Source organism: Prionailurus viverrinus, chromosome C1, assembly GCF_022837055.1.
Source record: "Prionailurus viverrinus isolate Anna chromosome C1, UM_Priviv_1.0, whole genome shotgun sequence".
NCBI lineage: Eukaryota > Metazoa > Chordata > Mammalia > Carnivora > Felidae > Prionailurus > Prionailurus viverrinus.
This window is the reverse complement of record NC_062568.1, coordinates 98,088,766-98,104,229: the sequence shown is the minus strand read 5'-3', so window position 1 is coordinate 98,104,229 and position 15,464 is coordinate 98,088,766. Positions and strand designations below refer to the sequence as shown.

The following is a 15,464-nucleotide window of genomic DNA, read 5'->3' as shown; positions in this document are numbered from 1 at the left end:
GGATAGGAGTTACGGCCCTGAGAGGATGTCCCTGCTCCTGGTCTGCCTCCCAGGATCTGTCCAGGGAGATTCAACAAGGCTTGAGTGATCACACCCATTTGACAGAGGGGAAATCCAAGGCCTGGAGAGAGAAGGGACTGTGGACTCTTGATTGGGCCTAGACTTGCAGGAGGGAGGACAGTGGGAGGGAGGAGGGCTTCCTTTGGTGATGTTAATTCCTTGCCCTCACTTCTTTTCTTTTTTTTTTTAATTTTTTTTTAACGTTTATTTATTTTTGAGACAGAGAGAGACAGAGCGTGAACGGGGGAGGGGCAGAGAGAGAGGGAGACACAGAATCGGAAACAGGCTCCAGGCTCTGAGCCATCAGCCCAGAGCCCGACGCGGGGCTCGAACTCCCGGACCGCGAGATCGTGACCTGGCTGAAGTCGGATGCTCAACCGACTGCGCCACCCAGGCGCCCCTCCCTCACTTCTTTTTTAATGGAAGTACAATTGCCATACAATGCTATATTAAATTAGGTGCACAGAATAGCGATTGGACAGTTCTATACATTATGCAGTGCTCGCCATGATAATGTAGTTGCCATCTGTCACCATACAACATTATTACAATATTATTGACTATATTCCCTAGGCTGTACTTTTCATCCCTGTGACTTACTTGTTTCATAACTGGAAGTTTGTGCCTCTTCATCCCCTTCACCTGTTTTGCCCATCCCCGCCTGCCACCTCCCCTCTGGCCACCACCAGTTTGTTCTCTGTATTTGAGTCTGTTTCTGTTTTTGTTGGTTCATGTTTGTGTTTTAGATTCCACATATAAGTGAGCTCATATGGCATTTGTCTGAATGATTTCACTTAGCATAAGTGAAGGTCCAGCCAAGTTGTTGTGAATTCTCGCCTTCATTTTTGTGAGTCACAAGCTTCCTTCTTCTCAGTGCATGCTCCAGAATCTTGCATGGAGTCAGTAGACCAGTCAGGTTAGGTGTGCTTAGGGGGAAGCTATCAGGGCATTTGAAACTGGACCGTTACCATACCTGCCCCTCGCCACACCTCCTCCTGCATATCCCTGGATCCTGCTTTCCTTTTCCTCTCTATTCTTCACCCAGAAAACCCCAAGATGTGTGTGTGCGTGTGTGTGCATGCGGAGGGGAGGGGGATGGGCAGGGCTGACATTTACCTTCGAACCTTCCTCAAACCCCAAGAAGTAAGGAGCGTTGCTAACTTCTGAAGACGAGGAACAGGTTGAGGGAAGAGAAGTGACTTGCTCAAGGTCACACAGCTGGCAAGTGGAGGGAGGAGGCATGAGCCATTCATGCTTTTCACCTCATCATGCTAGTGAATGGGGGAGGACTTCATGCGTCACCTTCCCCAGCATGTGCAGGCACGCACAGCGAGTTAGTTAATGAATTATGTCCATGATGAGCACCGTGGGTGTCGCAGGTGTTTTGTTGTGCACTGGGGCCCTAGGCATAAACAGACTGTAGCTCTTGCTCTCGAAGAGTTCATAGTATATTGGGGGAGGGAGGCATATAAAGTAATTATTGCAATTGACTGTGGCAAATTCTCTAATCAAAGGCGATGACAAGCCAAGATGTTGCTCCAAGATTTTAGAGCGACTAACTTCTGCTTCAGAGATTCACAGAAGGCTACTCCTGGGAGGAGGCTTTTGAATTGGGTTTTGAAGGCTAAAAGGAATTCATCAGGAGTTTGAAGTAGTCAGAACATTTCACGAGGAAAAAAATGAGACGGCCTGTACAAAGGCTGTGTGGCATTTCTGTGGCAGCTTCTGGAGACCATGCCTTAACCCAGCATTTCCCAGATTGGGTTACACAAATATTAGTGCCCCTGCGAAGCGTAATGTCAGGCATGAGTAGGGCTTGCTCCGTTCTGGACACTATTCTAAGAGCTCTCAATGTATTAGCTCATTTCCCATTCAAAGCAGCATTCAGAGGTAGACCCCGCTGTTGTCCCCATTTCAAGGAGGAGACAGTAGCACAGACAGATTCAGGAAATTGCTCAAGGTAAGACAGCTAGTCAATGGCAGAGCCAAGATTGCAACTCAAGCAAGAATGTTCCAGAGTGCACGCTCCAGTTAGTACATCAAATCTGGCCAAACACGTCAGAGAAAAATAGCACAATGACTATTGGCCTAGTAAAGGTTCTGGAACATGCATCAACAAAACAAACACACACAGACACATTTTTTGACCAAAAGTTTTCCAAACCAATTTTACTTAGCATTACATTTTGTTTTTCTTTCAAGAATGAGTGCGTGGAAAAATCCTTTGGGGATTTTAGTCTTGCCCCTGACAGCGACTCCAGTGGAGGCTGGGCCCTTTGTTTGGGGGCTGGAGGACTTTTCTGGTTCCTGATGATCTCCAATTAGGCCTGCTGGGTGCCATCTGCTTACAGAGCTGCACCCTCCCTAAATGAATCTCCCAAGGCTGTGTGTTCCTTCCACACACTACAATGCAGGGAAAGAAAAAGCATTAGAGTTTCAAGGAAGCCCATTTGGTGGTGTTACAGCTGCACTTTTAGCCTTGTGCTTGATTTCTCTCTCTCCTGACGGGGAGGAAAAGTAGTTGTTGGAGAGGGTTCGTGGTTGCCTCATTACAGCTGAGTTTCATGGTGTGTGTCTGTGTGTGTGTGTATGTGTTTGCGTGTGGGGGGCAGGGTGGGTACAACACAGAGCAAGGGGCCAGGAGGAAGGAAAGGCAGGAAGCAGAGAGGGAAGAACAGTTCTCAGCTACCCAACCTCTGCCCCAGCCAGCGGGGGAAGCCTCTTGTGCAGGGGTAAGGATGGGAGAGGGAGGGCACATGTGGAGTATCCGATGTTTCCACAAAGAGCTGTGGTCTCACACTGAAGCCTGGGAACATGAGTTAATTCTTGGATTTCTGAAACCCGATTCCTTCCTGCCAAAGGAAGTCTGGCAGCCGCAGCCATTAGCACCACGGACAGAGGCAGGCCTGCCAGGTGAGCCCTGGGAGCCTTTGAGCCCTGCTCAAGAAGCAGGCACTCACCAGTGGGACTGGGTTTTGATAGAATCACAGGATATTTTTGATCTGCACAGATGGGGTCTTAGCTGCACTCACTGTCATCTATACCCTCCTCTGCTCATGTCTCCACAAATGGACGCAGGGTCCCAGAGAAAAGAAATGCTTGCAGGGAACCCAGAAGACAGCACCAAAGGGAGGGTGATGGAACCAGGAGACGTATCCACATGCTCCGAGAGTGCACAGAGATGGCCGAGGTCCCAGGAGCGCTGTGGCACAGTGCTGGGTTCCCTGCCTTGTCTGTATCTTCGGGGCCAGGAAGTGTCCTCAGTGCCTAGCTTGGAGAAGCTACCCATGGATAGTGGAGTGGTAGGTGGCCCTGCTCCAAGGCTAAATTCCACATCTGTCTGAAAAAGGGCTGAGTCTCCCTCTAGGGGCAATCGTATGGCCTCAATGAACTTTTGGCTCAAAAGCCTGCTTCCCTCTGTAATCAATAGATGTGTTTTCACGACATGGAAACTTTATTAACAGCACGAGAGAAACACAAAGCCTGCAAGGAAAAACAAAACAAAAACAAACAAACAAACAAATAAGAAGCTTCTGGTGGCCTCTGGAGCCATTGGCAGCTTGCTGTGCTGCCCAGGGAAAAATACAGCCAGCACTGGGCTCTCTCGTCTCATTCTGCTTCATATCCTAAATGCATGTTGAATGTTCAGTCCCGGGGCGAGTCCTGTGGGCACAAGGAGCCCAAATGGCAGGGTCTTTGCTTGAAGAGCATACAGCCTCCTAAAGGGGAAAAGTCACTCAGAGAAAGCAGGATAATACAAGGGCCATCTGAGATTGTCACTTGTCACATGTGTCACCCCAGCCCTGGAGCGTAAGTGGCTCCGGTGAGGCAAGTCCATGTTGGTGGATGTTCTCAGGGAGGCGAAAGAGGAGGAAGGGAAGGTAATCTGAACAGGCTTACTCAGCCAGCAAGGAGCAGAATGTTTCTGTTTTCAGCGGGATTCCCCTTTATCTTGCGCATAGTAGGCACTCAATAAATATTTGCCGCACGGAGGAACAAGTAAATTTCACCACCTTGCCTGCTAGAGGGCTGGCTGGTGCCTTGTGGGAGTGAGGCTGGCTCAGTGGAGGGGGAGCCTCAGCTTGACTCACCATGACCTGGGATTTCTGAGACAGCTGTCTTTGGCAGCTGGGGGTATTGCGGGGAACTTGGGCTCTGCATAAAGCAGACCGGGGACGGCTGCAGACCCACAGCTCTGTAAAGACCCAGCCGGGGCGAGCTCTTTGGAGAAGAGATAATTAAGGCCCTAGTCATAGTCTCTGAGAGGGCCAGGCGAGGGCTGTCCGGGGCTGGCTGACCCTCTCGACTCAAACGTGTTGCTGCTGCTTCCAGGCTAATGGGCCTGGCAGGCGCTTCCTCATTGGTCACCGAGCAGGACTGTCTGGATATCTGCAGGGGCTGAGGCTGGAGGGTTCTTCCCCCACCCCCTTCAGCTGTGAGCATCTCAGGAGCTACAGCTGGAAATGAGAAGGAGCTCTTGGGTCACGGTGGCCCAGCCTCTCGGAACACTGGGAGCTTATGTGCCCAGCCTCACCCACCCTCTGGCCCACGACTGTGGGGCACTTGTTCCTGCTTGAAAGGACTGGGAATTGGTACCCGTCTCCCCACAGGATGCCAAGCCTACTGCCCAGCATCTTTCTTTCAAAACGATCACTCACTAAACACAGAGGGAGGCTGAGCAGCTGGGGGCTGGATTTACAGGGCAAGGACTACAATGATATCTCCAGAAAGTCCAACAGTGGTACATAAGGAAAACGGAGCTGGAGGCACGCTAACCAATATTTGTGGGGGCTGGGGGCTTGATAGCAAAGCTGGTACATGCACCCCGCTGTCTCCACCAGCCCTGCACAGATTCCTTTGCCCCACAGAGACCAGTCTCTTACTGTGCCCCAGACACCCCTTGGAAGGTTCCATCTCCCTCCCCCAGCAGATCTCTCATCAGCTCAAATCTTGCCTGTCCTTTAAGGTTATGCTTTGTCTCTTTATCTTTGGACAGGCTTCCTAAATGCTGCGGCCACTCACCACGTGACTTGGTTTTGGCAGCCTCCTCCTGTTTACACCCCTTGTCTACACTACCTAAATAGATGTCTTACATAGCTGCCTGAGTGCTTTCTGGTTTTTATTTTTAAAATTTATTTTTATTTTTTAAATTATTTTTTAAATTTTATTTATTTGGAGAGAGAGAGAGAGAGAGCGAGACAGAGAGCGCACACGCAGGGGAGGGGCAGACAGAGGGAGATGGAGAATCCCAAGCAGGTTCCTCACTGCCAGCAGCGCAGAGCCTGATATGGGGCTCGAACTCACAAACCATGAGATCATGACCTGAGCCGAGATCAAGTACCACCCAGGCACCCCTGAGTGCTTTCTAGTTTTTAGTCTTGTCCCTCCAACTGGAATGTAAGCTCTTTAGCAAGGTCATCACCTTGAATCCTCTCTCTCCTGCTCCTGCCCACCCCACCCCATCCCACCCCTGCACAGCAGTGTTCTGCATTTGGTAGGTGCCCAATACAATTCCTACTGAGAGAATGAATGAGCAGATAATTGAGTGCATAAGGAAGGTAGAAAGGAAGGAAAGAAAGATGAGAAGGGAGGGAAGGAGGGGAGGGGAAGAGGGCGGGAGGGGGGAAGGAGGAGAGAGGGAGGGGGGAGGAAGGGTGGGAGGAGGGAAAAAGGGAGGGAACAAAGACCATTTTGGTTTTTGCCACAGGAACTTGCTTGGCTGGTAAAGTTAGTGCTCCTTCCTTGCTCTCCTTTCTTACTCTTATTTATAAATATGTAGATTTGTCTCCATTTCCTCATCTGTAAAGCAGAGGCATACATCTCATAGAACATTAAAAGAACTAATGTATGGGGCACCTGGGTGGCTCAGTCGGTTAAGCGTCCAACTTCGACACAGGTCATGATCTCACAGCTTGTGGATTCGAGCCCCGAGTCGGGCTCTGTGCTGACAGCTCAGAGCTGGGAGCCTGCTTCAGATTCTGTGTCTCCCTCTCTCTCTGTTCCTCCCCCACTCACTCTCTTTCAAAAATAAATAAAGCTTAAAAAAATTAAAAGTGAATAAATAAAAAGAATGAATGTATCTAAAACTCTTGGCACAGCCCCTGCCGGTCGGTAGTCGGTGCTCATCAAACATTACCTATTGTTATTATTGCTAAAGGTATCAGACTTCGATTGCATTTCTGTGGTGAGTCGGTTACCAAGAAATTCAGGCACTGGGTTATCCCAGCTCCCTCTGGATTGCTGATCTCCCCCTTCATACTATATCCTTTTCATTAGCAAATAAACCTGCCTCAGTTACGCCCATCGTCAACTTCACTTTCCGGATCCAACGGCAGCCTGGGGCTGCCACCCGCAGCTCTCTGTCCCCTTCCCTCTCAAGCTGCCGAAGACTTGTCTGTGCACACTGTCTCCACTCCCTCACCTGACATGCATCGTCAGTCCACTGTGGTCCAGTGTTTTCCCCGGCCTCTCGACTGGGAAGGATCCTATCGAAGTCCTGTGTCGGTCAGGTGAGGCCAACTGCTGTAACAGATAACCCCGACATTTTAGTAGCTTAACACCATCCAGAGTTAATTCTCATGGCAGGTCATGGCTCAGGGTGGGTTGGCCTGGGCAACAGGGCGGGGGGGGGGGGCGCTCTGAAACCTTGATGTCTCTTCCTCTTCCTCTCTTAACTTCCATCTTGAATCCATGAGCAAGACTCATGGATTCCATGGCCTGGAAAGTCCACCTACTTCTCTGTGACTATCCCCCACCGAGCTACTGTTACCTTCTGCCTGCATTACACAATAGCCCCCAAATTGGTTTCCTTATTTCTTTTCCATCCCCCACACCATTCGCCACGGAGCAGCCAGGCCGATCTTTGCAAAATGTAGGTGGTATCCCGCCACTTCCCTACTTAAACTCCTTTGAGGAGTCTCAACTACACTCGGGGCAAAATCCACACCTTTTAACACAGACCCCAGGACCTTATGTAACGGGCCCACGCCCACCTCTCCGACCTTATCTCATACTGCCCTTCCGCCTGGGGACGGAGACAGGAGATTGGTCAATGCATCCAAAATGATGTCTCTAAAGAGCTTACAGCCTGGTTGGGGGGCACAGATCTAATTCAAAGAAAGCATGCCAACAAACAGCCATGCCAGATAGCAGCTATATAATATAAACCCAAGTGGCCCAAGTAGAAAGAGGCATAAAGGAGTCAGGGAGGACTTGGAGGATAGCTAGAATGGAAGGGGCCACACCTGTTCTATTCCCCACAGTGCACTCGGCAAGTAGCACGGTGCCTGGCATATAGTGGGGGTGAATAGATATTTGTGGAACAAAGGAATGACACGATTCCTGACCTTCTGGAGCTCATGGCCTGGTGGGGGAGGCTAGTAAGGAAACAAATATTTGGCCGTACGACATACGATGGCAGGGGTGTGTATATTCAAGGTGCTTTAAGGGTATATGGGCAGGAATGGTCAACTCTGCTTGGGGAGGGGTCAGGGAGGACTTCGCACAAGGAGGTGACACTTAGCTGGAACTTGAAGAGTAACTAGGGGAGTCCAGAGAGAGAAGCAGGGACAGGCATTCCAGGCTGAGGACACTGGAGTACAGATGAATTAAAAGTGGGGCTCGTTCCTGGTGGGGGCCGTTAGAGTCCCAGAGAAGGCAATGTGTGACCAAGTGTTAAACTATATATCACAGACCACGAGGGCTTTGTGAGAAGGTGGAGGTGTTGGTGGAAGAAATGCAGGCTGGATTACTAGTGGCAATTTGGGGCAGATTTGAGTCACTACTGGGCCTTAAAATGTAAAACCATGATCTAAGTGGAAGGCAATATGCTAAGAAAGGTCATAATTAATATTAATGAGAAGACAGTCACCGATGATGAGAATCACTCAGGGACAGCAGAAGCCAGGCCGATGAAGAGGGATGTCAAATGGCTCCAGCAGGCCACTCTCTCTGGCTCTGCCATGGCGGGAGGGAGGATGGGAGGGGGGCAGGGGAAGCACCTGATAACTCATGCGGTCTGGGGCAGGAGGCCGCCTGCTCTCCACCTGTTCTAGCTGCCACTGTCCCTGCTCCTCGTGGAGGGCTGGTCTTGGGAAGAAGCCCTCCTCCCTGCAAGGCCATTGGTGCTCCCAGGAATGCTGATCCCCAGGAAACGTTGCTTTGCCTGAGTCTGCGAGGGTGGGAGCCTGGGTTTCAAACACTCGCCCCTCCTTGCTTCTTCCCTGCCCAGATTCTGCAGAGGCAGAAACATGAGCATTCGGGGATGGTGGTCTGCAAGGCTGGGGAATTCAAACCGAGTCAGCGTCTGCCTGGAAAATGTTTGTCCAGGTGGAACAGGTGACTGCCAACACTGGGCAGTTTCGGTAGAGGGCAGGCAGCCAGAGCAGGGCAGTCTGAGAGGGCTGTGGGAGGGACGGTCCGGTCCGCCTTCTCTGGGGAAGGGTAGAGCATGTGGGTGGTCTTGGGTCTCTTTCTTTTTTACTTTTATTTATTTAGTTTTTATTTTTCTTTAAATTTTTTTTAACGTTTATTTATTTTTGAGACAGAGAGACAGAGCATGAACGGGGGAGGGGCAGAGAGAGAGGGAGACACAGAATCGGAAGCATGCTCCAGGCTCTGAGCAGTCAGCCCAGAGCCCGACGCGGGGCTCGAACTCACGGACCGCGAGATCGTGACCTGAGCCGAAGTCGGACGCTTAACCGACTGCGCCACCCAGGCGCCCCTATTTATTTAGTTTTTAAAAGTTTATTCATTTATTTTGAGAGAGATAGTGAGTGGGGGAGGGGCAGAGAGAGAGAGAGAGAGAGAGAGAGAGACAGAGGATCTGAAGCAGACTCTGTGCTGACAGCAGTGAGCCCGATGTAGGGCTCGAACTCACGAACCGCAAGATCATGACTTGAGCTGAAGTCAGCCGCTTAACGGACGGAGCCACCCAGGCAGCCCCTCTCGCCTTTTAAAATCACAAATATACCCTCCACTCTGCTTACTACCTACATGCCTCATCTTAGAGGTCTTAATCATGACAATGGAGGTCTAAGCTATCAAGAGTTAATAACAAAGCTAACCTTTACTGAGCCAGCTACTAGTCTCAGGCCTTTCTATTAATCGACCCATTTAATCTCTCAATAACTCTGAAACAGGTGCTTTTGGCATTCCCATTCTACACACATGGAGACGGAGGCTCAGAGGGGCGCAGCAATTGCCCAAAGTCACAGAGCTACAAAGTTGTAGACCCAGGGTTGGAACTGGGCGGTGTGGCTCCTGGAATCACTGTGGCTCACTCGTTTTAGGGGTGGCCCTAGGGAGGGATGGAAGGCCCTCAAAACTCAGCAAGCCAATGAAGAATGGCCAGGAGCTAGCTGTCAACAGAGTTCACTGCCAGGTTCTCAGAGCCTCTGGCCGGGGAACGAGGAGGCCCTGAGCTCTGTCGTGTGGATGGGGGACACTGGGTAGCACCTTACACTTTCAAAGCCTTTGCGTTCTCATCTGTATAACAGGAGAGTAACTGCTAATCCGTAGGGATGCTGGGAGGAGAAAATGAAGGAGCACATACATGGAAAGCACCTGATGCACCAAAGTGGGTGCCCAGCAAATGGGCTTCTATTCTCCTTTCTCTCCTGGGTAAAAAGTCTGCTCCAGCCTACATTCAGTCATCTTTTCCACAAATATGCATTAAAGGCCTATATGGACCAGGTGACAGATCTTACGTGACGCCCAGGGAAATCCACCCACAAAGAAAGAGGCTGCAGCAACGTGGGCTGGGGCGGGGAACTGACCCAGAGTGACCAGAGAAACAAAATGGATTTTTAAGTAACCCACAAGAACACCGTACCTGATAGATGAATGTTCCTCTCGAAGCCATAGCCTCAGGAGGGCGCACGGTCGTTCCGGGGATACTGACGGGTTGCCAAGCACTTGGCACCAGCACTTGGACTTTCTTCGCAGGCCCAGCCCGAGGCATTCCCATGTCAGGGAGGGCTGGAGCAGGTGCTGGCCTTTTAGGAAAATGGTGTCAGAGAAGCGAATGTTCAAAGTCGCACGGCTGCTCGGGACGAGAACAGAACCAGGGGACCAGGGCTTTTGAGTTCTGAGCTGGAGGTCTTCCTGTACCCAGGAGTACTTCTCATCCTCCCTTTCTCCTCGCATGCTGCACCAGAGTTGGGGAATTCTTCTCTCAATCTGGTGTCACTTCTTATTCAAAACTTTGTCTCCGATTGGCTTTGGACTTTTTTTTTTTTTTTTTTTTTTGGTAAATATATAACTAAACCCACCTCAGAAGGAGGGAGCTGCGGGTGTTCAAAGGAACCTGTCTGTGGATCTGCCTGGGAGTGGGAGTTGGCTGTGCCAAGGTTACCGCCAAATGCGGGGCGATTTGCATTTAAATGATCTTTAGGCAGAGGACAAGGCCCGTGATTTTCTTGGTGGAAGAAAGCGGCCGAGGGCTAATAAAGACTCGTGTTGGGGCTTTTGGGCTTTTCAAAGAGTCATTCAAAGAGTTGGTGGGGTGGTCTTTTGGAGTCCTCGGGCCAGGGGCGTGAAAGACCTTCCAGAAGCAAGATTGATTTCATTCTGAAGAAGGTAAGTCAGGAGGGCTTTTGGAAAGTCCTTCGTTCCAGGGCCTCACGGGACTGAGCTGCCCCTGGACTCGGTGGTTGGAAGCCGGGCCCTGCTTGCTGGCAGGGGGGTGGATTAGGTGACCCACCAAGGACCCTGCTGGCACCGGGGTTCCGGGATACTTCGAGGCGGTGAGGCGTTGCGGTGCGCCCGTGAGTGCGCGCGTGGGCGTTGGTGTGCGGTGGGTGGGAGGCGCGTGCGGGCCGCCGCGGGTGGGTGTGTCTGAGGCGCGGGGGCCGGGCAGCGCCCGCTGCGCCCACTTGTGGCTCCCGGGCGCCGCAGGAGAGACCGCGCCTTTGCCGCCTCTGCCGAGGACGCCGCGGGATAGGAGGAGGACCGAGGGCTGATGACATGAGGGCGCCGTCTCCCGAGTGATGGCAGCGCGCGCTGCCTCGCCGCCTCCGCCGCTCAGCCCCGGACTCCTTACGTCAGGGTAGCTGGGTCCCCCCTCCGCGCGGGAGCCAGCGAGCAGCGGGAGAGCAGAGCAGAGCGCGCCACGGAGCCGGGGCGCCCTCATTGCGCGCCGCACCCCGCCGAGCCCCGCCGAGCCCCGCCGAGCCGGGCACCAGGCAGCGCCACCGAGCCCGCGCGGGACGCCGCATCCGCACCCGTCGCTCCCCAGCCGCCGCCGCCCGGACCCGTGGGGCGCCGGGCTCAGCCTGGGCGCCCCCCGCCATGCGCGCCGGGGTCCGCGGCTTCCCCGAGCAGCCCCAGCGCGGTGGGCACCGGCACCGGGGCCGAGGCGCCTCTCGCTAGAAGTGGTCGGGCGCCCGGAGCAGGGGGTCGCCACGTCGGGGACGCGGCCCGGACTCGCGGAGTCGGCCCCTGAGCGCGGGGAGCGGGGCCGCCCGCGCCGCCCCACCATTACCTCCCCGGGCGGCAAGGAGGAGCTGGTGGCGGTCGCCTCCCGGCTGTGGCAGCGGCGGCGGCGCGCCTGCCTGGCGGCCGTCGGCGTGCTCCTGGCCATGGCTCTGGGGCTGCTCATCGCCGTGCCGTTGCTGCTGCAGGCGGCGCCCCCCGGCGCGGCGCACTACGAGATGATGGGCACCTGCCGCATGATCTGCGACCCGTACAGCGCCGCACCCGGCGCGGGGCCCGCGGGAGCCAAGGCGCCGCCGCCCGGACCCAGCACTGCCGCCCTGGAAGTCATGCAAGACCTGAGCGCCAACCCCCCTCCCCCTTTCATCCAGGGACCCAAGGGCGACCCGGGGCGACCCGGCAAGCCCGGGCCGCGGGGGCCCCCTGGAGAGCCGGGCCCTCCTGGACCCAGGGGTCCCCCAGGGGAGAAGGGCGACTCGGGGCGGCCCGGGCTGCCCGGGCTGCAGCTGACGGCAGGCACGGCAGGCGGTGTCGGGGTGGTCGGTGGCGGAACCGGGGGCGGTGGCGACTCTGAAGGCGAGGTGACCGGCGCGCTGAGCGCCGCCTTCAGCGGTCCCAAGATCGCTTTCTACGTGGGTCTCAAGAGCCCCCACGAAGGCTACGAGGTGCTCAAGTTTGACGACGTGGTCACCAATCTCGGCAATCACTACGACCCCACTACCGGCAAGTTCAGCTGCCAGGTGCGCGGCATCTACTTCTTCACCTACCACATCCTCATGCGCGGCGGCGACGGCACCAGCATGTGGGCGGACCTCTGCAAGAACGGGCAGGTCAGTACCCCTTCACCGCCTGCCGGCCCCCGCAAACCCCCGCAGACTCTCGTCCCCACCCCGCGCTCCAAGCCGCCTGGGAAACCAGACTCCTTTTTCCCCACTCGCGAACGCCCAAGCGAGCCCCGGGGAGGGAGCGCGCCTCAGCATCCCGCTTCTCAACGCGCCCCGGGTCGCGTTTGTCCGAGGGTGGCGCGGGAGGCTGTGCCCGGAGCGCCCAGAGACCCCGCCACCCCAAGTGCGCTTTCCAGCTGCTCGCGTACCCGCTGGCAGTCCGGCGGGCTCCTCGGACTCCTTTAGCCCTCCCTTTTTCCTTTAGCTCTCCCTTGGCGCCCCCGTCGCCCTTTGCCCTACAGCCTTCTTTCTTCTTGGCCCTTGTCCCCTGGTTCTGCCCCTTCCCCGCTGGGTCAGGGTTTATGAAGCCCCCTCTCTTCCTCCTTCCTGAACTTGACTTGCCGGCTGCCGGGAGAGGAGGGGACCGGAAAGGAGTTGGCCAAGTTGGAGAGAGAGAGAGAGAGAGAGAGAGAGAGAGAGAGAGAGAGAGAGAAGCCTGGGTGGGAGTGTGAACCCTGGAGCCTGGGGCAGAGGCCGGCGGGATTGAGGGGCGCCGTGTGGGGGTTGGGTAAGACCCAGACAGAGGTGCCCTGGCCCACCTGTTCTGGCGGCTCGCCCCCAGGTCCGGGCCAGCGCCATCGCTCAGGACGCCGACCAGAACTACGACTACGCCAGTAACAGCGTGGTGCTGCACCTCGATTCAGGGGACGAGGTGTACGTGAAGCTGGACGGCGGCAAGGCGCACGGAGGCAATAACAACAAATACAGCACGTTCTCCGGCTTTCTTCTGTACCCGGATTAGGAGCGCAGGTAGCGCGAGGTGGAGTGGCTTCGGGCAGCCCTGGGCCCGTGGCGGAGAGCTGTTCCCTGGCTGGAGAGGACCACTCTCGCTTCATAACTCTTCCTGATATCTATGGAAAAGACACATCCCTGCTGTCCTCCCTGCCCCCCTCCAGACCTCAGTGTGTCTGCAACTCACCAACTCGCTCAGCTCTGGGCTGTCCTCCTGGTCCCTGTCCCCAACCTGGGGAGGGAGAAGGGGATGCCCTAGTGGCGAGGTGAGCGGGAACCTGAACCCCCGGAGGTGGAGGCAGCTCAGTGCAGACTTTGCAAACGTGATTGGACTGGACAGGCCTGGCGGGAGGCCTGCCCTTCCAGCCCTCCTCCCTCTCCGAGTGCCCTGAGACGGAGGGCTCCCAGCCCTGGCCATCGAGGTAGGCCAAAGTGAGCAGGAGCTCCCTGGGGCATCCTTCTTGGTGACCCCAAAATACCTGTGCAAATTTCCCTGTCCATCAGCCAAAACCACCCGCAGCAGAATCCCAGCAAACGGAAAATTCACCTCTCCACCGCACTCCCGGGTCAGACCCACCTTGATGCATTAAAATATGTTTTTAGACCATGGGCTCTGACTCTTTCTCTGCGCGGCCCCAGGACCCGGCCTCCAGACATCCACCTTGACATTAGGACCTTAACTGGGCCCTGCATAGCCTCATCTGTGTCCTGCTTGCCAGCCGCTGCCTTGGCCCTGCCACCTTGGGTGGGTGAAAAGATGTGGGGAGTAGGGCAGCAGCCTCCCTCCTTTTGGAGATGTCCTCCCCTGGACGGCAGCCTTTAACTGGAAGAGCCCAGAGGAGGGGGGTGGGTAGTTAGAGGCTGGAGGAGAGGATAGCCTTGTGGGAGGAGGTCAAGGGGCAAGCGTTTCTGGAGGAGGAAGGGGAAGAGAAGGCACCTCTTTGAGGGGGAGCCAGGAACGAGGCACTTGTCAGCAGGTGATCTTTGAGATGTTTGCCCCAAAGGGAAGCACAGAAGTCCCCCCGGCAGAAATACACCCACTCAGGCGCATACTATACTCAGCACAAGTCCATTTACTCACACACCGGCTAGGTCCACATCTCTCAAAAGAGCTGGTGAACAGAGGCAGTTCCGTGGACCATCAGTTCCCTGAACTGACGCAGAACCGTGTGGTGAGACAGACACGATCGATCGGGGAGGGACACCCTTTTTCTGGGGGGCTTCCCTTCCGTTTGCACGGTGGGGTGAGACGCCTGTTCTGAACCCGAATGTATTTGTTTGGTCTCCCCTCTCTACTTCCCGGCACTATTCCGTACTCACGAGTTTAGGAAAACACCCCGCATGGTTTTGATTTTTTTTTTTCTTTTTCCGTTTTTGTTTTGCTTTTAAGGCCCTGAGTTCCACTAAACAGTCAGTTGTCTACAAAATAACCAGCTAGCAACCTGTCAGGTCTTACTGAGCGTATCGTGATCAGCTGTTTGAAGGGAAATGTGAGTTGGTGCAGAGGTGACCCCAGAGTGCGTGCCCCCGGGGAAAACTGGAAATACGCGCGCGTGCACACACGCCCCTCATGTGGATATAATATGTTTGTCATCGCTAATCCAGGTGACACACGCGCACACACGCGTAGTCACAGGTCCACGTCAATGGGGTATGTGACAGTGTTTCATGGCTCCCAAATCACATTGTGCTTGACTTCAGTTCTTGGAGAGAGCTGAAAGCTGTGAGTCCCATCTGAGAGACAATGACACCCCTGCCTTGAGTCCCGTCACGTTCACTATTCCTCTTTAGGTTCTTGTTTTATTTGAACAATGTTTTATTGGCATTCTCTTGAATATTAGTGATGATTGCATCTGCCTTGAGGCCAGGGATAAAGTACTCGAAGAGAGCTGGGGAAAACAAATACACACACACACACACACACACACACACACACACCCACACCACCATCTCCCTACTTCCAGACCCAGAAGGAACCCCAGTTCCTCACCCCACCCTGCTCTACCCCCCCACCCCCCACCCCCAATTGTGGAGCCCAAACCCAGCTGAGCCAGGAACAGGGGAGGGCAGAGTCGGGGCCCACGTGCAGTTGCATCCGTATCAATTTCTGATACTTTGTCGATGGTATCATCCAGAAATGCGATTAAAACCAAATGTCTGAGACCCAAATGAAGTCTAATTGCTATGGATCTGCAATCCCCCGTGGGCCCTTAATCCTTTTTGACTTATTCCTCCCCTTCTTCCGATGAAATGGAGCTTAGGCACAAAGCCCTCGGTTTAAATTTCAAAAATTAA

General features: G+C 54.4%; 1 protein-coding gene and 1 long non-coding RNA gene across 4 annotated transcripts; one reads left to right on the top strand and one right to left on the bottom strand.

Annotated features, from left to right (window-relative positions):
* Window positions 1–3,495: 3,495 nt before the first annotated feature.
* LOC125173337 (uncharacterized) lies at window positions 3,496–10,810 on the bottom strand. Its single transcript, XR_007154998.1, has 3 exons — window positions 9,893–10,810; window positions 6,482–6,582; window positions 3,496–3,779 (listed from the first exon to the last, which is right to left on the bottom strand). It is a non-coding gene; the product is annotated as an uncharacterized LOC125173337 (long non-coding RNA).
* Window positions 10,811–11,639: 829 nt separating this feature from the next.
* C1QL2 (complement C1q like 2) lies at window positions 11,640–13,238 on the top strand. Of its 3 annotated transcripts, none has more exons than XM_047872921.1 (3): window positions 11,640–12,021; window positions 12,070–12,323; window positions 13,000–13,238. In XM_047872921.1, exons 1-3 carry the CDS (start codon window positions 11,640–11,642, stop codon window positions 13,177–13,179), a joined length of 816 nt encoding a protein of 271 aa, XP_047728877.1. In that variant the 3' UTR covers window positions 13,180–13,238. The 3 variants fall into 3 exon arrangements, with proteins under 3 accessions (XP_047728877.1, XP_047728876.1, XP_047728875.1); XM_047872920.1 differs by having other exon boundaries at window positions 11,640–12,029; window positions 12,075–12,323; XM_047872919.1 differs by having other exon boundaries at window positions 11,640–12,323.
* Window positions 13,239–15,464: the final 2,226 nt, after the last annotated feature.

What these genes read in the sequence shown, in the direction of transcription:
- C1QL2 (XM_047872919.1), top strand. Translation starts at nt 11,640, where the DNA reads ATGGCTCTGGGGCTGCTCATCGCCGTGCCGTTGCTGCTGCAGGCGGCG. An exon ending in ACCTCTGCAAGAACGGGCAG is followed by an intron (nt 12,324 to 12,999) that starts GTCAGTACCCCT and finishes GCTCGCCCCCAG; the next exon opens with GTCCGGGCCAGCGCCATCGC.